The sequence below is a fragment of the Lynx canadensis genome, chromosome E3 (assembly GCF_007474595.2).
Source record: "Lynx canadensis isolate LIC74 chromosome E3, mLynCan4.pri.v2, whole genome shotgun sequence".
NCBI classification, from domain to species: Eukaryota; Metazoa; Chordata; class Mammalia; order Carnivora; family Felidae; genus Lynx; species Lynx canadensis.
Window position 1 is genome coordinate 37,784,963 of NC_044318.1, and position 22,481 is coordinate 37,807,443.

Here is a 22,481-nt window from a genome sequence, read left to right on the forward strand (position 1 = left end):
TTAAATAATCTACAACGTTTACGGTCTGGCCGCGCGCGTTTCCAGGGGAAGCCCGCCCTGGGCCGGGCGCCCTCCTGTGGCACCGGTGCCGGGCACAGAGTGGGCGAGAAAAAAGTGCCCACGGAGCCCTCTGACAGCGGGGCAGCAGTGAGCGGGAGGAGACAGACGCGCCAGAAATTACGACGGCACCAGAGACAGGCAGCAAGGCAGCAGGGGCGGGTCAGCACCTCCGGGACCAAGGGGCGAGGGTGCGCTCCCGTCTCTGCCCCCTTCCCGTGCAGCGGGCGGGTCCCCCGGGCTCCGCCGCGAACACGCGCATCCCCGGTCCCCGCTCCACGCACCCAGAGCCCAGGCTCCGAGCCCCTTGCTAGGCGCTGCTCGGCCGGCACCCCCTCCTGCCCGGAAGCTGCTGGTTTCCTCTTCTGTCCCCCCCCTCGTACTGGGCTTTACGCCCTCCTCCCTGTGCCTCTGCCAGGCAAGACTCCCCGCCCTGCAGATGCTGTGGAGTGCCGTGCCCTCCCCATGCGCGCCCTGTGGGGCCGGCCCTCCCCATGCGCCCCCCCTGGCCTTACCTTGCACGGGCGCTAAGGGCTCGTAGACCACTCGGTAGCCCTGCAGGACGCCGTTGGCTGCCACCGGCTCGCCCCACGAGACGTTAAGCGTGGTAGAGGTTATTTCTGAGAACGCCAAAAAGCTGGGGGTCCCCGGAGCTGGAAGAATGGGATGTGAAGGGACTGTTGGTAAAGCTCCTTTATAGACCATTTCCACACACGTCTGTGCCTCCACGTACGATAAAAGCGCTACTAGACGTTATTTTCAACTCCGTAAAAGTCTCAATGCCGTGCGACCACCTCTGAACTTTCCAGGATCAATCAGACACCTGGACTCTTCCGAGAAGAGGAGACAAGATGATGGGGGTTTAAACATAAGGAGCCTAAGGGACGCGGTGACAAAGGCAGAAAGATGAGTAAAGAATGAAATGCAGACAGCCCTGTTTTCTAGCAGCTGCTCCCATCCCGTTCCTCTGGGGACAGCAGGGGCTCTGAGGCCGTTGGTGGCTCTGCCCACCTCTCCTGGCCTCTCCCTTGGGGCCCCAGCTGGCCCTCCTCTGAAACGTCACAGTGTCTGCCCTCGGGCTGGGGACAGAGGGGCCCAGTGAGCCCCTCGGGCGGGGGGAAGCTGCCCGCAGAACGCAGACAGCCAGGCAGGTGGCTGGGTTGCTGACCCCGCTCGCCGCCCCCTGCCTGGGCTCCGTGTGGGGGTTGGTGCCCGGAGCAGTCCCCAGTGCTCTGGTAAGGAACGGGTGACCCACCCTGGATTCCAGAAACGGCCCCCGTCTGGCTGCTGGACGAGACCCAGAGGAAAGAGTCCCGGCACGCTGGCCAGTCCTCTCTCAGGCAGGACGCAGGATGCCTGGGAGCCCCGAGCGGGACGGGTCTCCCCGACTTCCCCAGCCTTACACTTCCTGGGTCCCACAAAGTGCATCCCAGGTCCGCGGGACCAGGGTTAAGCTGACATTCCCTTGGAATCCTGACTCACTTCCTAATGTTCTCTAGGCCGCTGGGGAGAACGGCCTAGAGAACATGACAGAGGGAGCCGCGTGCTGTGTGTGTGGATGTTGGGCCACAGGCGGCGAGGCACGTGGCAGTGCAGTGCTCTCGCCTGGCTGGTGGCGGGTGTCTGAGAGGCGGCTGCAAGCTGTTGCGGGTGTGGCCCTGAAACCCGGCGACCCTGGAAGCGCCCGACGCTGTGGCCTGGGCTCGGCGTACAAAGAACTCACTTCCCCCGGGATCTGGACACGCCAATGCCGAGCCCCAGCAAGAAGCTCCCCGAGGGAACCGGAAGGAGGCCTGGGTGCGGAGGCGGAGCCCTCCTGCCCTCGGTGACCCGGGAGGGTCCTCGGGAAACAGGTGCCGTCTCACGGGCGCCGCCGCGCAGCAGGCCAGGGCTGGGCACTGGGGAAAACAGCTGAATGCAACCCAGGCCTTTCTCTCCAGAAAGCCCCGGGCACACGACAGCCGTGCGTCACAGGCTGGGCAGAGCAAAGGGCTGTGGGGACAGGGAGGGGCCGCTCATCCAGCCTGGCTCGGCCACCCGCGGCCGTGGGGAAGGGGAGCCCGCGGAACACGCCGCTCTCCTACCGGCCTGGTGGGTGCGCCCCTGCCTGGGGTCACTCCGGGGCCCGTCTCCAGCCGCGTTGAAGGCCGAGATGCTGACCCGGTAAGGGGTGTGACTGGTCAGGTTCTTCAGTTTCAGCACGGTCTCCGGCAGGAACAGGACCTTCATCTTCTCTGTTTCGTTCTGGCTGTCTGCCTCCCAGTAGTAAACCTGCCGATAAGAGCCAGAGGTCGGAGGCGGGCCACGGGGCCACAGGGAAGGGGTGGCAGCCCTGGTTTCTAAACTGGTGGGGGAGGTGCCCAGTGAGCGCTGGGCAGGACTGGACCTCGGCCCGTGTTTCTCCTGGGTTCACTTTGCCCCCCACCGCCCGGCCTGCACATGCTCACGGGCGGACTTGAGGCCCAAGCACAGAGGCTGGAGGAGGTGGGTTGGCAGGACCGTTTCCCAGGACAGCCGGCAGAGAACCACTGCCCTGAGCCGGCACGAGCCCGGCTGCCCAAAGACAACACCCACCTCGGCTCCGGGGGGCGAAACCCAGCCAGGCCACCAGGGCCACTGGCCCACAGGGCAGAGAGCCGCAGAGAGCTTGGGACAGGTTTTCTGCCCCCACGTGGGCTCCCGGCCACGAGCACTGCTGACTCCTGCCCGCAAGATACGGTCCGGTCCTGCTCTCGGAACTGAGCAAATCTGATCCTACGCTTGAACAGGCCTTACTGACTTGAGATCAATACCCAAGTTCAATGTCTTTATCATTAAGGAAATTAGAAAACATATTTTGGACATACATAAATAGCATCTTGCCTCCAAGCTCGTAAGACTTCCCATTACCTCATTAATCACTGTAACAGCCCTGCCGTGGAGGAAGGTATTTATTTTCATAAAACACCGACCCAAATCATTTTTAAATGGACATTTAATTGGCCCAATAGTCATCAGGGCAGGCTGGCCCACAGAAGCTGATGACTGACCAACCTGGGCTCCGACATACCAGTCGGGGAGAGTCATTCGGGAGAAGGAAGGGGGAGTTCTCAAGGGACGGCCCCGGGCTGCTTTCTTCAGGCTGTTTTTAGCTGATCCTTCTGACTTCTCTCCGAAAACGTGGCCTTCCAGGCAGGTGTGCAAGGAGCTTCCCGCCCCCAGATGAACCTACTCTGGGTAATTACTCACTGGCCTCCTGTCTTTCCTTTGCCCCATCTCCAAAACTTTGAGCTAACGTGGAACCTTAGTGTGGTGGTTCTCAATGTGGGGTGCCTAGGAACCACACCCCTGGGGGAACTTGCTAGAAATGCAAATTCTTGGGCCCCCTGCCCTGGGCCTCATGAAATATTCAACAGAGATCCAAGGGCAGGGTCGGGCTGGAGAACCTGTTCTCTTCAGCCAGATCTGTTCTGCTGTCAGCAAAGATACTGGAGGCTCCCAGAGCGGGTGCAGCAGCAGGAAGGGTGCTGGGCGGGGCCTGGGAGGGAGGGGCTGCCGGGCACAAGCCAGCTGCACGGTGAACCGGGCCGCCACCCCCAGGCCGAGAGGCAAGGTCAGGCCGAGCCTGCCCCAGCCGCTCAGCACCGACCCCGGCTGTCCGTCCTGACGGTCAGCTGCGCGTGCAGGGGCAGGACGGAGTGAGCCGGGGGCGGCGGCCGTGGCATGCAGCCAGGGTTCCAGCGAAGCTGCTGGGAACTCTGTGGATTTAGGCCACTCTCCGGGCCTCCAAGTGACCTGGAGGGAAGAGCCAAACCATGCGAGAGAGCATTGCCTTGTAGCCCTGGATGTTCCCGTCCTGGCTCTCCGGTGGCGGCGGCTCCCACGTGACCTCCAGCTGGCTGGCCGTGAGCGGGGTCACCTGGACGTTCTGCGGGGCCATGGCCGGGGCTGGGGAGAGAGCAGCACAGGAGAGGGGCTGAGATGGCTGTTGGCGCGTGCGGGGCCCCTGGCTCCAGGGTGGGTGGCCTCGGAGCCTGCCCCGGGGCCGTGCAGCTTTTAGGCCAGGGAGCGCCACACACGCCCTTCCCGGAACCGCGTTTTCAGTTGGCATAAAATGGAATCTGGAGGATTACGAAGAAAATTATGTTAATTATAATAATTATATTGAGACGCGGTTGGCAGAGTGTTCAGAAACAAAAGCGTGATCTGGTCATCTGCGTGCGTCGTGGGCGGGCGCGGGACATGGGTGGGGGGCTGTTGCTGAGCGAGCTGCGGGTCCCGCTGGCCATACGCACCATGCTACCGCGTTCACGGTGGAGGGAGGCAGTGTGTTTTGGACGGAACGCGGAGAAAATGAGGCACCCACGTGTCCGTCCCAAGTTCAGGAATCTCGCGTCGTGGAGCCTGGCTCCCCGGGTCTGGGCCGTCCTCCAGCGGCGACAGGACCAGCCTAGGCTGGTCCCCGTCCCCTGCCCTCTACCCAGGCCCCTTATGGCTCGAACTCTGAGGACCCAGTCCTCGATTGCGACCCTGCCCTACCGCCCTGGGGACCACGCTGTGCCCGGAGAGGACACCGTGGCCGTGGCCCGGCAGGCGGCCCTGGGGAAGCTGGGATGGCACCGAGAGCACGTGTGCACACACAGGACACGTCTCCGCTCCGTCTCTGCATTCCTTGCCGGGCATCTGTGCGGGACGCACTTCTCTCTGCCTCCCGGGAGTCCTTCCCTTCTCCCGCCTGTGTGCACCCCAACAGGGCTGTGCTGGGCTGGACCCCGGAGCCCTGGGAGCTGTCTGGGCGGGCTCGGCCCGCGGGCCCACGAGCACTGCCTTCCGACTCAAGCACGTTCCTGGCCACGCATGGAGACCACGCAACAGCCACTGTCCGAGGGCGACAGCCCAGCACGCTGGCTCTCGGGAGAGAACGACCTTCGAGAGTCACCCCTTCCCCTCTCCCCCCCCAGTGTAGAATCAAATAGTAATTAACACCCACTCAGCCTGACACCGACTATTTATTTTGTTCTAACTGTGTGGTTCCCGTATTATCGCTGCCCACCCTGCCGTTAATGGAAATGTTAATAACCCACACCAGGTTGTTGTGACAGATGCTTGGCCTCATTATCAGAAATTCTTATTTACCGCTCCATTAAACAACAGAATCACACAAAAAAACAATTCAATCAAAACTAACTGGAGGAATTTTAACAGCCACATTAATAATCCAAAACATAAATAAAGTTAATGTCTTTTGCATGTTTGCCATCGGCAACTCTATCGCAAAATTACTGTTGTACAATTAAAACGTGAAAGGCGAAATTGAGCACGGCCATTACCCCAGTAGTCGGTTAGAACCGTCTGTGCGTGGTCTCCCCCGACCTCCAACCCCAAGGTTTCCTTTTCAAACCCTGGGCCCACGACCCTTCTCCGGACACGGAGGTCCACAGAAACCGGTGCTTCTGCGGGCTTGAGGCGGCTCCTGGAATTCAGGGGCCACGTGCCTGGACAAGACCCGCCGGTCGCGTGCGGGGCGGCTGAGCCACGCGAACTGCTGTCCCCAAGCTGAGATGCTCCGATGTGCCCACCAGCTGTCCTGTCGCACAGAGCTGTTGTGCCATAAAAATGCCGCAGGGAGTGAGGATTTTTTTTGATGATGACACAGGCAGGGAAGAGAGAGAAATGTGTGTAAACACAGAGCAGAGCGTGTCGGTTTCGAGACCTACTTTTCTGGCTCCCGGAAGCTTCTGGGTCTCCGTCCCTGCAGGATGACCTGACTGGGGAAGGTCCCCTTGTGTACAGCCTCAGATGCAGTTCTGGTTTGGCATGGAGCATGTTTGGAGGGAACTGATGGAGCCTCCGATGAGCCCTTGTCTGATGGCTCTCCCCTCTTCGCCCCCGTGGTGTATAGAATGTTTTGGGAACATGCGTGAAATCAGTTTTTAGAAGCAATTTAGTGCAGCGTGCTCTGGCATTTGCTGATAGCAGATCGCCTACAAACAGCACCAAAGAGGGGCTCACAAAGGTGAAGGCGCAGAGTGGAGATTCTCTCTGCACGTCTCATGTCGGGGCTGACGATGCCGCCACACAGCTGTGAGCCAGTCCTTGGCAGCCACGGAGCCGCCAGAGACAGCACAAGCTTCCAGAGGCACCCTGCGCCTGGAGATTTCTGGAATCTCCTGGGCTTCTGGCTGATTGTGTAGGGAGGCCCTACAGGTTGGGTGCTGGGGGCTGCACGCTGGCAGGCAAGCCCCACAGAGCAGGACGGGCAGCTTACTCAACCCCCTAGGCGGACTCGCTGCCCCCGACATGGCCACCAGCCATCAGTCACTGGGGAACAAATGGCCACTGGAACAAAATGGCTGTCCCTGGCTCAGTCTTAATTTGCTGGGAAGCAGAGAGTGCTGGCTCATGGCCACCTGGCTCCAGGCCCACTGGATCACCAGAATGACCTGGTCACTTAACAGTCCTGAGCTACAGACCCTCCACCCTCCACCAAAACATCGTCCCCTCCCATGGGAGGGTCATCCATCTGGCCCATGGAAGTCTCTCTCTTGCAGGGACCCTGCGGACCCTCCGCCTCTGACTCTAGTTTGGTCGATGACAGGGGAGCGGTAGTGACATGTGGGTAGGGGTGACATAGGCCACCTCCTAGCAGAAGCTTCCAGAGGGTTCCCTGGCCGGTTACCTCCTCTTTTCCCGCAACCACCTGACCTAGCAGGTCCTGCATGGGGATTGACCCCTCAGTCTGTGTCTTTGAAAGAAGACGACAGGAAGCTGGAGAGAAAGAGCTGGCCTTGAAGGATGGGGAAGGTGCACGAGACAAGTTGCCACTGGTGTTTCAGCCACGCGGAGTCTGTAGTTATTTGTTGCCATGGTACAATGTGCTGGAAATTTCCTGAATGTCAACCGGGCCTTAGGCTTGGCGCTGAGGGGTAGGTGGATACAAGGATGCGGAAACAGGTGTAACAAGAGAGACAGGTCACAATAATCATGATACAGGGTGTAACGTGAGGGCAGGTTCCAAGGGCCACGAGAAGTCACTTCTGGCTGGGGGACACAGGCTCTTTCCTGGAAACAGAGTATCCTTCAAAAATGGGGCAGATTTAACATGGGACAACGGGCCAGGGAAGCACGGGCAAAGTAAGAGACAGGAATGGGAAGGGCGAGGGTACGGAGGTGACAAGGCAGGGTACCTGCTGGGGTCACATCAGACAGACAGTCATCAGATGCCAGTGCTACCTGGGGCCACACCAGGCATCTATTCATGCTGAACCATGCTAAGCCATGCTAGGCCATGATAAGCTATGCTAGGCCATGCTAGGCCATTCTAGGCTATGCTAAGTTATGCTAGATCATGCTAGGCTATGCTAGGCTATATTAAGCCATGCTAGATCATGCTAGGCCATGCTAGGCCATGCTAAGCCATGCTAGGTTATGCTAAATCATGCTAGGCTATGCTAGGCTATGCTAGGCCATGCTAGGCCATTCTAGGCTATGCTAGGTTATGCTAGGTCATGCTAGGCTATGCTAGGCCATGCTAGGCCATTCTAGGCTATGCTAGGTTATGCTAGGTCATGCTAGGCTATGCTAGGCTATACTAAGCCATGCTAGATCATGCTAGGCGATGCTAGATCATGCTAGGCCATGCTAGGCTATACTAGGCGATGCTAGGTCATGCTAGGCTATTCTAGGCCATGCTAGGCCATTCTAGGCTATGCTAGGTTATGCTAGGTCATGCTAGGCTATGCTAGGCTATACTAAGCCATGCTAGATCATGCTAGGCCATGCTAGACTATGCTAGGCGATGCTAGATCATGCTAAGCCATGGTAGGCCATGATAGGTTAAACTAGGCCATACTAGACCATGCTAGATAATTCTAGGCTATGATAGGCCATGCTAGATCATGCTAGGCCAGGTTAGGTTTCTACTTTCATTTTTTGTAACCCGGTGATTCATTATTTGGGTAGAGCAAACTTTTAACTGATACTTTGCGGATCATTGTTAACATTTTAATATAACGAGGTTAAGTATTTCTTTATATAATCAAAAAAATTACACATTTCTCAGTTCACTTTAATTACATCAACCCCTTTCTGGCCAAACACTCCTCCTGATTTCCTGTCGAAGTAAACAGGAAACAGAATTCTCTAATGTAATTTACCTTCTCAGCACACTTGGCCAGCACATCTGTTCCCCTAAGCCAAGATACCTGGAGACAGGCTCCAGCTCGGGGTAATTATCTAACCTCCGGGGCCTTCGCAATACATAAAGGAGGCTTAAACAGATCATGGCTCTTCAGCTCAGTGGGGGCCAAGTCAGAACTGGAGACAGAGCAATGACTCAGAGCAGGGAAGTCGGGAAGGAGCAGAATCTCAAAAGGTGAGCCGGGCCTGCAGACACAAAGGCTTCGCTCCCTTCTGGGCAGGGGTACGGTTCACAGGAGAAAGACAGGAGAATCACTGCCGTCACCGAACATAAAGCCCGATGCCCGCGGTGCCCCACGAGGCCGCCAGCCCTGCCTCGAGAAACTCAGGGTCTGTCAACGACCATTCGGTGCGACATCACACGGTAGTTTTTTTAAAAGCCTGCAACAGACAGTTCAAAGGGAGAAGATGGTGTTTTATAAATCCGTGATAAACAGAGAAGACGAGGATCGCCCCTTCCTCAACCTCCAGCCCCCTGTCTCCAGAAATCTGCAGGGCCTTCTGTAGAGTGCTCTCATCTAGTCTGACGGCTGCTGGAATCCTAGCAGCCCATGAGGGGCGTGACAACGGCGTTGAGGGCGGCATTGAAGCTTGGCGTCTGGGCTCACTTCACCCTCATGGCCGGCCCGCAGAGGCGGGGGCTCGTCGCCGCCATTCATGCAGGGGAGGCTGGGGCCGGAGAGAGCAGGGCCTGGCCCCAGGTCTCCACTCACCCCACGCTCTAAGCCGGGCAGCTCGGCTCCCAGCACCATGCCTGGGGGTGGGCAGGGGATTCAAGGCCACGTTCCTGGGGTCCTGGGGCGGCCGCCTCGGCCCAGCGCCTTGTCACTCAGGCTGGCGCTCTGCCCTCCAGCTCAAATGTCTGTCTTTGCTCCAATCATCTCACTGCTGAGCCAGAACAAACACAATTCTAAGGAAGCTTAACAAGAAAAATCAGGAAACTGGTCACAGGAAACCTATTTTTCAAAGTAATCAATGCCATGGACTCCAGGCTACAGAGGCTGCAGGCCGGAGGTTGTGGGAAAAGCCCTGGATGGCGAGTTTTAGGATCCAGGCTCAGCCTGCGGGACCTCGGACACAGTTTGGTCTCCCCGAGCCTCAGTTTCTTTTGTAAAATTGGAGAAAATACCAGACTCAGTGGGTTTCAGAGACGAAATGAGCTAAGTCTTGAGAGGGTACAGATCAGCGGCCAGCAAGGAGGAGGCGCTCTGTAAGGCGGCTTGAACACGGTGTCTCGCTCCAAGCTCATTCCCCTGCACTCACCGACTGGTGAATGGCCCAGTGGTTGCGAATGGCACATTGGTCCTGCTTGGCCCGTGTCCCCGCTGGGACTGTCGGTAATTACGTCACCACGTGCTGACGCGTTTAAACGTCCGTCTTTCCTCACGGAAACATCCGTCTTTCCTCCTCATGAACCAGGAGCTGCACAGGCATATCCTGGGCACTCTGCCTTCCACAGCCCTGGACGCCGGTACCTTGGATCACGGAGACACTCCGAGGACCCGCCTTCTGCTCCCCGCACCCTCCCTTATGTAATCTCCTCTTGGGAACACTTGCTTCCGACCACGGAACATGGCAGACGCTGTGGCCAGTGGCACCGTGATGAGCTTGCAGGAGACTGTACCTCTCCACAGCTCGTGCCCCTCCTGGCGGCCCTCTGCCCTGCCCCCTCCGGTACCCGCTCTGACGAAGCCAGCGGCCACGTCGGGAGATGCCCCACGGAGAGGCTCATCAAGGCCTCCGTCCAACAGCCCACGAGACGCAGTCCTGCCAACGACTACACCAGCTTACAGATGGACCCTTTCCCGGTCCAAACTTTGGATGAGACAGCGGCCCTGGCCGGCACCTTGGGAGAGACCCAAAGCGGGGGACGCAGCTAAGCTGTGCCTGGATTCCTGGCCCCCACACACTGTGAAGCGGCACAGGTGTGTTTCAAGCAGCTGTGCAGGGAAAATTTGTTATGCAGCAGTAGCTAACCAATACACCCAACAGGCAGGAAGGCCCAGACTCTGCACATCCTGGGCTCTGCCAGACGGGCTCGAATCTGGTGTAGTACCGCTCATAAATGTGCGATTTCATGGTGTTCAAGCGAGAACTCCTGTTATGTCCAACATGTGTTCATAACTGGTCCAGACCCAGCTCTGGGCTTGGCACCATGAGGGTGCAGAGGAACACCGCTCCGGGCCTTCTGACTGATAGACGTGCCGCAGGAACTACGGAAGTCTGGAGCTTGGGGGGTTTGAGGGGTTCTGCTACCGGTGCCTCCAGAGCAAGGGCGAGGGTGAGATCGGGAAGGCTCTGAGTCATGACTGAGCGAGCTTGGACGTGTGGCAAGGAGGAGGGGGGCCCAGGCAGGGACTCAAGCAGGGGACAGGGCAGCAAAGGTATGCTGAGGACACTTAATCTTCCCCAGCTTGGGATGCGGGCTGATCTGGGATCACGTGGCAGCTGCAATCCCAAGATGCTGGTTTCAAAAACCGTGGCTTAAAAAGTTGCTTCGGGGCGCCTGGGCGGCTCGGTCGATTCAGCATCTCTGAATTTCGGCTCAGGTTATGATCTCACGGTCTCTGAGTTTGAGCCCTGCGTCGGGCTCCGTGCTGACGGCGCGGAGCCTGCGTGGGGTTCTCTGTCTCCCTCTCTCTCTCTGCCCCTCCCCTGTCCACACATTCTCTCTCCCTCTCAAAATAAATAAACATTTTAAAAACTTTTTTTTAATAAAGAAAATAAAAAACAGTTGTTGCAACAGGCAGGGAGGTTGAGGCCTGAGAGTTTCAAACCCGTAATCGCAAATGTGGCTCTGTCACCGCTGTTTCAGTGATCCAGGTGAGCGCCGAACATCTGATTCCATCCCGTGACGCTCCCCGCTTTCTGCCATCATCGACGCTGTCCCCACCTGCCACCGACTGACTGCCACCACCTGCCGGCAGGAGATGCAGGGGTGAAAGCCGCTCAGACGAGCCAGCTGTGCACTGGCACCTGTTGCTGGGCTTTTCTCCTCGCCTACGCAGGGACCGTCCCACCAGAGCAAGACCCAGGCCCTGCCAGGCCACGACTGCATTATAACCACTGGCGGTCTGTGTAACGCAAACCACAGCCCGCATCCTATGCGGACTGTATTCGCCAAACTCAAGTGAGAGGAAGGATGTTTATCCTCACATCACACCTTCGAAAACTGAGCCTGAAGGGGTTAGTTTGTTTGGCCCAGAAGGTGCTGGATTTGAACTTGGGTCTGCATAACCAGAAGGCTGTGTTGCCAAGGAAAGGGCTTTGGGAAGCTTTCTGTGAAGGGCCAGACAGCATTTTAAGTTTTGAGGGACACAGGTCTCTGTTGCAGCAACTCAACTCTGCCTCTGAACGGCAAAAGCAGCCGCAGACAGTAAGCAAACGAATGGGCGTCTCAATAAAACTTTATATAAAAACGGGCACTGGCTGGATTCGGCCCCTGGGCCTGGTTTGCAGACCCTGCTCTGAGTCAATAAAGAAAGGGCAGGGATGGGAAGGGGGTCCTCGCCTGCCAGCTTTGTCACATATAATGAGTCGTGTCACGTATAATGAGGAATGTCCCCGGCCACCAGCCTCCTGAGCTTGTCCCCGTGATATAACCCTGGACCCGTCAGGTACACTGGGAACAGCCACCAGGTTCTGGCCACCGGGGACCCCTGTGAGGGTCAAAGGACAGATAAGTACGCGTGGGCCCGGGGCAGGCAATGGGGGGCCTGGGAAGTCTGGAGAGGCAGGTGACACGATGCAGGAAGCCCCAGGGGATGAGGCTGCCAGAGACTGGCTTTATTCATGGTGCTCTCATTTTTTTTAAAGAAGGGATAAATCTTTTTTTTTTAATTTTTTTTTTTTTTTTTTTTGGGAGAGAGCACAAACAGGGGAGGGTCACAGAGAGGAGGACAGAGGATCTGAAGTGGGCTCCGTGCCGACAGCAGTGAGCCCGATGTGAACCTCACGTGATATCGGGACCTGAGCCGAAGTTGGACGCTTCTCAGCCGAGCCACCCAGGCGCTCCCGTGGTTTTCTCAATTTTTGAAACCCCATGTTCTGATTTTGATTCCAGAGGGCCTTGTTTTCTAAGAAAAATAGCTTCCTTGGATGAGGTGGCTACACTGACGTGTCCTGCCACCACTGACCAGCTGAGCATTCCTGGAGAATTCTCCGGAAGCTTGGGTGCTTCCGTTTTTCTCACCTGTAAAATGAAGGTAACCTCTGAGCCCCACGCCCACTGGGACGTGGCAAGTTTGAGCCAAGACAAAGGACACTGCAGGCAGGGTCGCGGGGTATCTCTCCTCCCACATCCCACTGCCGGGACCCACTGTGCCCGACGCCAGGTGACCTCCAGGCCAAGCTCCAGATCAAAGGAACTGGTTGAAGAAGTCCGTGTCCGAGTGAGGCTGGGGACCGGGTCGCTAGCAGGGACACGCAGAAGTAAGCCTCCGCCCTGCACAAGCTGGGCTGCCCCTCACCCCAGCTCTGACAGCGGGGGCGGGGCAGCTGCAGGCCTACGGACGCCCTCCTCCCCGCCACCAGGGAGGCCGGCGCAGACCTTCCCGCTTTACAGGAAGGGAAGTGAGACAGCGTCCCGACAAGGGCAGGCTGGAATCTGAGCCCAGAGCGTCCTGTTCCAGGTGTGGCCTCAGGGATGCTGGCCTGCCCCAGACAAGCCGGGGAGGTGAGAGCCCACGATCAGCTAGTCATCGAACGACTACAAGCCACGTGCTGGGGAGGTCAAGGCACAAGAGAGGCCTGGGGCCTCGGGATGAAACTTGGGGCATCTGTCCCCAGGCAGCAGGGGCACCTCGTGCAAGATACGGATGTCCGTTCCTCCCTCCAGGGTGAGCTGCAGGCTGTGATCTGTGGGGCATGCAGGGGGCCCCCCACCACGCCTGGGCCAGAGGCGAAGAGGCAAGGAGGGCTTTGTGGGGAAGGACTTGAAGGCTGGAGAGAAGACTCAGGTGGGGCCAAGTCGGCTTTAGCCATCGGACGTCTCTCCAGAAAGGCTCTGTGAGCGGGCAGGGAGCACCGTGGCCACAGTCGTACTCTTGGGGATGACAGGGCTGCAGCCGGGAGGGCACTGGCCGTGAGGACCAGCTGGGCGACTGCTACGACGCCACAGGCAGGCGAATGAGGGCGGTGGCCACAACAAAGGAGAAAGTGACAGAGTGTCTTTGATGTCGGGGACCGCGAGTCAACAAATGGTGACTGGCCGACGGGTCATGGGGATCGACGACTGGGAGGAACCAAGGCCAGCACCCGAGGGGCCACGTGGGATTTGGGGATGGATGGAGGCATTGCTCCCGGGACCACACACAGGAGTAGACTCGGGAACCGTGTGGCCCCTGAGGACGTGGGAAGGAAGGCGACTGTCCTGAGAGAGCGGACCTACAGGATGGAGTGAACGGCACCAAAGAGAGGGCCAAGGCGGAGCCGGGAGCCAGGGTGCCACCGAGACCGAGCTGGAGACGGCCGCAGTCAGAGCAGGTCAAGGGCAGAGCTGGAAGCAGCCTTAGAATTTCCAACAGCAAAAGGGGCTGAAGCTGCTAAGTCTCGAAGTGGAGGAAGGAACCGAAGGCGGAGGGGAGCTAATCCCCCGGGAGCCTGTGTGCTGACTGCATACTTGATCATGTGAAGAAGGTGTTATTAATTTTTCTAGATCTGATAATGGCTTCATGGCTATATATATATACACATACACATATATATATGTACACACACACACACACACACTATATACGTATGCACATGTGTGTGTGTTTAAGGAGTTCTTTTAGGGATACGCGCTGGGGATGTTTTTGAACGAAACGATACGATGTTTAAAAGAAAGGATAGGATGTCTGAGAAATGCTTCTGAGCCAGTGGGCAGAGGGCACAAGTGCAAGTCCCGAGGAAGCAAGACCCCGCGTCGGTGCCGCGGCGGAGCGGGTGGTGGGGGCACGGGGGCGCGCAAAGCCGGCCCGTCTGCTGCTGGGTGTGCCGCAGGCTTCCCTGCTCAGCGGTGACACAACAAACAAAAGGGAGAAGGTTCTTGAATTCAGGAAGAGCTTGGCCGGGAAGGAGAGGCACAGGCAAGGCCCCGGGCTCCGGGGAGAGACATAGGGCTGGAGCTCTTTCAAATCCACCGTGTGGGGACGATGCCTCCCTCCCCCCAGGGGAGGACCCGTCGTCTATGCACCCAGCAAGCACGCCAGTCTCTGTAAGGCGTGAAGACCGCGCAGCCAGTAAGGCTTGACCCTGAACAGCCACGCCCCCTCAGAGGTCACAGGCCAGGCCATCTCTCCGCCCAGAGTGTGTGCTGCCCAAGGGCAGGGCCTGCCTGGGCCTTTCCCCCTTCAGTGGCCTCTGGAGCTGCCGAGCGAGTGGGCGCTCGGCCGAGAAGTCTCAGCCCATCACCAATATGGTAATCAGACAAATCTCCCGAGAAGCTGGCCGAGGACTTGGACTCCGGATTGCACGATGTTTGGGATCCTTTCCAGATACAGCATTAGGCATTCAAATATTCTCCATAACCTTCCTACATTGATGGAAATTAGGTTATTAGAAATGTCATTTATCTACCAACATCTCCTGGGCCTCACGTCTCCTAGGAAAGGCAGCAATCCAAGGCGGGGAGCTGCATAGGGAGCCCGTGGCACGGGAGAGAGGCGTCCAGGATTGGGGGGCCAGGAGATGCTCACTGTGGCCGGAGGGGTCCCAGGGGCCTGTCTCAGGAGCAGATTTTATTTTCCCCCTACAGACAGTGGGGACCCACTGAGCGGTTGAAACAGAAAAGTGATGGGATGAGGGTGGGTTGGGGAAGGATCACCCACGCAGGGGTGTGGAGGGTGGGGTGGACATGGGGACTCTGGAGGCTTCCACAAGTCCCTGCTGAAGGGCTTTCGCTCACACCTGTGGACACAGTCCGTGTCCCTCGTGGCACTGCAGCCCCGCCCAGGCTCTAGGAGACTCCTTTCCTGCCCTCTGTCCCGGGGAGCTTCTCACTGCACGGCCGGCTTGGTCCTCACGGCCCTCCTGGCTCAGCCCTCCCCTCCCCTGCTCAGTACCCTATCCCTGTGTGCTTGCAGTGGCTTTATAGTTAACACAGCTGCCTGGCTCGGTCATCTCACTCCCCTCGTGGCCTCTGGACAGGGTTTCCTGGGAAAAGGGATGCTGAAGACTGCCTGGAGGAGGTGGCAGAGGGCCAGGACCATACCTTGCAACTCTCCCTCGCCTGGGGAGGGGAGGGGCGAGCTCTTAATGTCCTCGTCAACATCTGCCCAGTCTGCCAGCGTCAGGCACGGAGACACTGGGGGAGGCCCCTTGGTGGGGACTCTCCAGTCTGGCCTCGGAGGCAACGGCTCATCAGGTGTTTGTGCATCACGGGAGCCCCAGAGGGTGAGAAGGAGCCTACGGAGCCGCCTCCAGGCCAGGTGAGGAACTCTGAGCACCTGCTGCTCATCTGAGAGCCACGACGGCGATCCTGCCTGGCGCGCGGCAGGTCTCGTGCCGCAGCTGACGCCCAGGCCACAGGTCATGACAGCCCGTGTGCAAGCCGTGGCTCCACCTACACACGGCCTGGCCGACTGGCAGACCGGCCACCGAAGCTGCCCGTGGCTTCCATGCCGTCACGAGCCTGCGTTCCACGAGTAGCAACCTGGAGATCCCGCTGCACGAGGACGAGATACCGTGGGCCCGTGAGTCGAGACCTCTGCGCAAGTACCGCTGACCCTTGGCCGCACAACCGTCCGAGGCCAGGGGCGCTCAGAGCCTCCGCCTGTCCCCTGGGGTTCGAGACCAGCTCTGTCTGCCGCTAGGGGGAGCCACAGCAGCGAAGAGCCGCGAGATTGGGCTCCCGATCCAGCCAGCAGTAATTAAACGCTGACAAGAAAGGTGGTTCGCAGCTAAGTCTCTCATTCTCTGAAAAGGAGCAAGGCAGGCGTTCCCAGATTCCCTTCAGTCTTGTGACGCGACACATAGGCTCAAAGCCACCCGATGGCACCTGCAGTGTGGGACCCACTGTTTCCCCTCTTTAGCAAAAGGTGTCGTGTTTCAAAGGTCCCACATGGGGCACTGCTGACCTGACCTCTCGTGGGCGCTTCCCACCGGGCCCAGGAGAAAGTCCCGACTCCCTCTTTTGGAGACAGAACCTTGCCAGTCCTTCTTTTTCCCAGAGGGACAACCGCGGTGCCTGGACAGCCAGGTGGGCCTGGGACTCTGGCTGCCGTGGGCACAGTGAGGACAAGCTACTGGGGTGTCAGGGCTCCCAGAGATCACCCTGCCCGGACCCAGTCCAGGTGACTCCCAGGGTGCAGCCAAGGGCACGGCCGCTCCAGGGAGGGAGGGGGGCGGTGAGGGGGAGAAAGGTCTGCCGAGGAGGGTGAGCTCCGTGACTCCTCGGGGCACTTTTATATCCGTTTGGAATGTGACACACGTTCTGCAAAAACCCGGCAGAATTTGTCAAAATGATGGCAAAGTTCCTAAGAATGGCTGAGAAGTTCTGTAGGACAAAAAACAGGACGAGCGCCACTAAACAGGAAGAACGCGTAATAAAGGGGGGGGGGGGCGGGCGAGGGGACGGCGGCACCAGGGCATCGGGAGGAGAGGTCACGCGGAGATGGTGGGATCGGAGCAACGTCTCCGAAAACCGACCCCTGAGAAGTTCACTTTGACCAGGCACCCAGGCCGATTCTGGAGGCGTCGGGGGGCATCTGGGAGAAATGAAACCGTGAAAATCTGGAAGGCAGTCTAGCTAGACGCGGGGCTCCTGGATGCAAGCGGTGGTCCAGCACGTCCAGGGGCCTGACACACAACTGGAACACAGGGAAATCAGCAACGAACAACAGAAAAGGGAAAGCGTGGGCCACCAGCAGGGTGGAACGTGACATCCCTAATGTAAACGGAGCCCTCACACGTCAGCCCGAGAACAGGAAGCCGGTGCGAAACGGCACCGCCTACAGTCACGGGCAGTTAATGGCAGAGCAGTGACTTACAGGCCCGAGGACTGAACAACAGCGACATAGATTTTCTCCTAACAAATGAGGCAGGACCTAAATGTGGACGCAGAGAGGCCACGAGACCCACAACCTGGTCGCCACTAAGCGGGGTGTCAGTGTGTTTAGGTTCCTCCAAGCAAAAATCGCTCATGTCCTTTGAGCCAGGGGTTCTGCTTCTAGCGTTTTCCCCCAAGGAGAGAACCGGAGAGGTTTTAAAAGACTGGCAACAGTGTTCACAGAGGGTTTGTTTGAGACCGTGAGGTCCCGCACCCAGCGCCCCATGCCAGCGTCCCCCGTCGGCAGAGCGGCAGGAAGAACCCGAGAGGTTGTTTGCGAAGGTCCCCTGCCAGCTGGACCCGGCCCGGGCCTGCCCCGTCCGGTACCACCGGCCTCGTTCAGGGGAGGCGTCACCCATGCAGCACTGAGCCCCGCTTGCCCGCTCCCCCAAACCCCTCGCGCAAACGCACCATTCACCAGATCCACACGTGACCTGGCCAAAACCACGAGTCCCAGCTCCTTTGAACCAGCTTGCAGCCCCCAAGCCTCTCCTGTGTGGAAATTCTGGAGTCCCCGCTGCTTCCAGCCCCAGGAGGGGGCTACCGATGCAATCCCAGACCCGGTCTGGAGCCACCCCTGCCGGACCCCGACGCAAAGGGCAAGATCTGGAGAAGCCTCGGGAGGCTGGGAGGGGGTATTCTGCCCCCCACCGAAGGGCTGGGCCCAGAGACCCTGCGACATCGGCTGGACCGGCGGGGCAGAGAGGACAAGTGCGCTCCGAGCGTCTGAGGGGTCTCCTAGCCTGTCCTGAGCGGGAGCACGTGTGGGCTCCACTCAGCCTCCGTGGATGGGCGGGCGGCACACACAGGTTAATGCGCGCACGTCCACAGGAAGGTGCCGGGGCGCTCACGCAGGGAAGGAGACGGAACAGCCAGACTTGGGAGCGTGTGTGGCCTCTGTGCCGGGGCACCGGGACACAGGGGCTGCACCGGCCCGGCGGCCCCGACCCCCCGGGGACGGCTCTGCCTCGGGCCTTCGGTGTGCCAGGCCTGTCTGCAAGTCCACGGGGATGGGGAGGCTGGGAAAACCAGTGCTGGGCTCTCCACGGTCGAGGCAACGGAACAGGAGGTCCAAGAGGAGACTTGAAGGTTTGGATGAATGTCCCAGCTGGGCCCCCGCTGAGCTACTGCCAATAGCCCGGCTGTGTCGCAGAGCAGCCCCCACCCCCAGGCATCGCCAGGGCCTTCCCTCTCATCTCTTGTCCCCCAGCAGCGGGAGGGCCTTGGGAGCGGGCGGCGCTTCGGGCACTGGGGTCATCCCATTTTACAGGATGGAAAACAGAGACCGGAGTAGTAACCGCCCAAGGACCTGCCTTGCATGCTCCCCCACACGCGTGCCCTCCTGCTCTCCTCTGTGACACAGGGCAACTCCCGAAGGCCAGAGGGGCTGCTCAAAGCTCTGCAGGGTGTTGATTTTGCTCTTGGACCCTGGCAGAGAAGCGTCTGTCCGGGGCCAGTGACACCATGGTCAGGCCAGGGGAGGGTCCTGGGCCTGGCGGCTGGACCCCTCCTGAGCCCGATGCCCATATGCAAAAGAGACGGGTGGCTTTCCCCCTGCAGGACGCCGTGGGGCCTGAGCTCCCGAGCCCACCCTGCCCAGAAGCCCTCGGAAGCAGTGACCCGCCAACATCTCTGCACGGCCATCTCTGTGATGGCAGCTTTTCACGGCAGGAAGTGAAAGGTGAGGCTGACCTTGTGTTTCCTCCCCCGGGGCAGGGCTGCTTCCCCGAGAGGCCCCTGCACACGCACTCCTCCCCTCCACGGCAGCCCGCCTCGCCCCAGGCGCCCACGGCTCTCCTCCTCCTGCGTGTCCGGTGATGGCTGGAGCCCCAACGGGATCATCCGACCGCACACCCGGGTCACAGTGTCCGCCCGGCCTCTGTGGGCTCTGCAGCGTGCCCCGTGGTCCTGGAGCCAGACCGCAGTCTCTGGGCCCATGGCCAGGCCCTGAGCATCAGGTGTGTCTGGGCCGTCAGCTCAGGCCCAGGCCGAGCACTTGGCTGCCTCAGTCACTTTCTGGGCCAGAACTGCTCCCGGCCGACATCTCCCCGTCAGGGTTCCACTGGGTGTTCTCTCCTCTGCCATGACCAGCTCGGCGCTCTAGATGGGCTCGCGTGAGTTTGGAGAGGGACTGCGTTCTGTCTTTAAAACTGGGCGGAGGGGCGCCTGGGTGGCTCAGTCGGTTGAGCATCTGACTTCGACTCAGGTCATGATCTCGGGGTTCGTGGGTTCAACCCCGTGTCGGACTCTGTGCTGACAGCTCGGAGCCTGGAGCCTGCTTGGGATTCTGTGTCCCCTTGATTTCTGCTCTCCCACCCCCCACTTGTGCTCTGTCTGTCTCTCAAAAATAAACATTAAAAACAAAACGAAACTGGGCCAAGGCTCAGAGGGGAGGCAGAGCTAGAGGAGGTCAGGAGCGGCTCAACTTGCCCCACCCCTGAAGGGCAGGTGGAACGACAGCTGTCCGTGCCTCCCTGGACCAGGGCGCCAGGCCAGGAACCTCTCGTTCTTCAGTCTCACCGGATCTTCACCATGACCCTGTGACAGAGGCCTCAGGAAATCTAACCCCAATCCACAGGGGCTCTCGCGACACCCCCTGCCTCCCAAATAAGGAGGCTCAGTTAGAGCCCACCAGCGGCAGGGACGGGCTGCAGCAGACAACAGCAGAGCCGAGCGGGGGCTGCTGGGCTGGCGGGTCGGGGCAGGTGCCGATGGGCTGAGGGGTCCCCACACTGTGAGAACGAGTGCCATCATCCCCCTTTCCTGGCTGCAGGAGCGGGAGGGTCCTCTGCTTCCACGACCCCCACCATCACAGGGGGAGCAGGTGCTCCGGCCCCACGGGTCACCCCCAAGCGTTCATGATAGGATCACTTCTTGATCAGAGTGGAAGAGGATCTCAATGGAAAGCCCTGGGCTTCGTTTGGGGCCAGTCAGGTCTGCTCTGCTGAGTTTTGTGAGAAGCCCTCACGGTGTCGGGGCTCCTGGGCTTCTGTCCTCCCTGAACGAACAGCGGCCGCGGGGCAAACGGGAGCTGGGGCCGAAGCCTGCCCTCTGGGACCTCCACGTGTGTCCCTGACCCGGGGTCTCCACCCTCTGGGGCGCCGCCTGCTGTCATTTGTCTCTGGTGTCCGTGCCTCTGAGCTGGGCTGCTGGCTTCCCACCCCCCCACCCCCACCCCCGCCCGCCCACAGTGCTCCAGAGTACTGCTGTGTTCCAGGCAGAGTCCTGAGGACGTTGGGGTGAATCGGACGGGTTCTCTGCTCCGTGGGGTGCACAGACACAACGCAGACGGGAAATGCAGGAGGCTGTGTGTGCAGCACGTTCTGGGACAGGGTGGGGAACACAGGGTCTGCCCGCAGAGACGGGGAGGCAGCTACTCCCCCCGAGGTGCAAGCCCCGAGCCCGGGCTGTAGGAAGGCTGGGGTCTTCCCGGGGACGGGAGGCGAGAGCAGGGATTCTGGGAGGCAGAGCTGGTGTTCGCTCCAGGGGAGAGTGGCCTGGGAGGCCTGGAAATACAGGCAGGGGCTCATGTGCCCGGCCCTGGCCCAGGGCAGGAGGGCAGCCTGATCCCGCAAGTGGGGGCCCATCCTTGAGTGCCACGTGTCTCGGAGGCCAGGATGTGGGCTCCTTTCCGGAACTGAGGACACAGAGAGGGGCCTGGAGATTCTACTAGGGATGACGGGAACAGCAGCCATGCCACGGCGTCCCCAGACAGGGCTCTGCACCTCTCCCAGGGAGAGTTCTGGCCGCTTGGCAAACTCTGCCACCAGTGCTATGCATCCTGCTACAGTGAGCACCCATTCCCCTGGGGATCCTCCCTCCCCTTCGGTCCCTGTGCTTCAGGTACGGATGACATCGTTGGCTTTGCGGACCTCAGGCCATTGGCCACAGCGTCTGGTATGCAGATGGGTCATAAAGGCAGGCTCGGGAGAGCCAGTGGGTTTCCCCTGTGGGCGCTGTTGAAGGCAAACTCCCTTCCTGCTGCCTGGAGCTGCAGGGCCACTGAGATGAGAAGCCTGCCCAAGACAGGAGCAAACAGGAGAGTGGAACCAACAGGGGACAGCATTCCAGCTTGTTAGGATGCTGGATCCAGCCATGCCTGAACCCGTATCCGGGCTCTTCAGCCGTTTGCTGTTACGTGAGTTAATAAATGATTCTTTCAGCTTAAGCCTGTATGCCTTGGGTTTCTGTCTCCTGCAAACTGGAGTCCCTGCTGATGTATTATCTTTATCGATTTGTAATGCCCAGGCTCAGAAATCAATCTCAACAAGAAATTTCCTCAAAATCACCTTGTCTCCATGAAATGAAACAGACTTGAATATTATACATTTGGGCTAGACTGAGACTTTTGACTCAAAACACCTTGCTTTGCAGATGAGGCCCGGCAAGTCGAGTGTCTGACCCAGGGTCTCAATCATCTGTTCACAAATACCGACCGGCCCTGTGTGTCACATTTCGCACATTCATCCTGTGGGCGGGACAGACGAGTCAGGGGCAGAACCGGCATGAGGACCCAAGTCGCCTTAGTCTTAGCTCACGGCGTTCCCCTCTGCTCCGTGATACCTCAAGGCTGGGCCCAGAGTGGTTAAGTGACTTGCCCGTGGTCACACAGCCAGGTACAAGGGACGGACTCCCCTGCGGCCCCAGGGCACCGAGAAGCCTGCTTCCCCGTCTTCTCCACCGAAATACCAAACGCCCTCCCATTTCATCACCTGGGGCCGTGGTCCTGCTCCTTCCCGAGTCCCAAACCTTAGGGCCCAGACCCTGGTCAGTGCCCGTTTCCCTCCGACACAGGCAGGCAAGTCTCACCCTTTCTCCTCCGGGGCGCACGGCACCCCCTCTCCTGGTGTCCGCCCGCCCTCTCTGCCTCTGTGTTGTGTCCTCGGGAGGCTGGAACCCACATTATGGTAGGAGCAGCAAACACACAACCTCCCTCCCTGCCGTCACCCATCCGAGGTCGTGCGGGGAGAGCAGACCCGTGGGGCCACGTGCCTGGGGGTTTTCACGTGTGGCTCCGAGGGGAATCCCCTGGCACAGAGCCTGCACCTTGGCACTTAGCGGGCTCGTCTGGTCCCTGTCCCCGCTGTCTGCCCGGGGGAGGGAAGGGGTGGCCTCCCAGCACCCTGGCTGCCCGCTTCCCAAGGGTTCGCTCCTGCACCCTGCGTCGCTGCCCTCCCCTCCCCTGTGTCAGGAAGAGCGCTCCGTGGAGAAGCACGGC

General features: G+C 59.5%; 1 protein-coding gene across 2 annotated transcripts in view; it reads right to left on the bottom strand.

Annotated features, from left to right (window-relative positions):
• Positions 1 to 22,481, bottom strand: part of LOC115503970 (protein sidekick-1) — a 157,966-nt gene that overhangs the window by 38,924 nt on the left and 96,561 nt on the right. For both annotated transcript variants that reach the window (XM_030300555.1, XM_030300556.1), the window contains 3 exons: positions 3,869 to 3,984; positions 2,142 to 2,328; positions 573 to 710 (listed from right to left, as the gene is read on the bottom strand). In XM_030300555.1, coding sequence (XP_030156415.1) covers positions 573 to 710; positions 2,142 to 2,328; positions 3,869 to 3,984 — 441 coding nt within the window. The remainder of the gene's footprint in view (positions 1 to 572; positions 711 to 2,141; positions 2,329 to 3,868; positions 3,985 to 22,481) is intronic.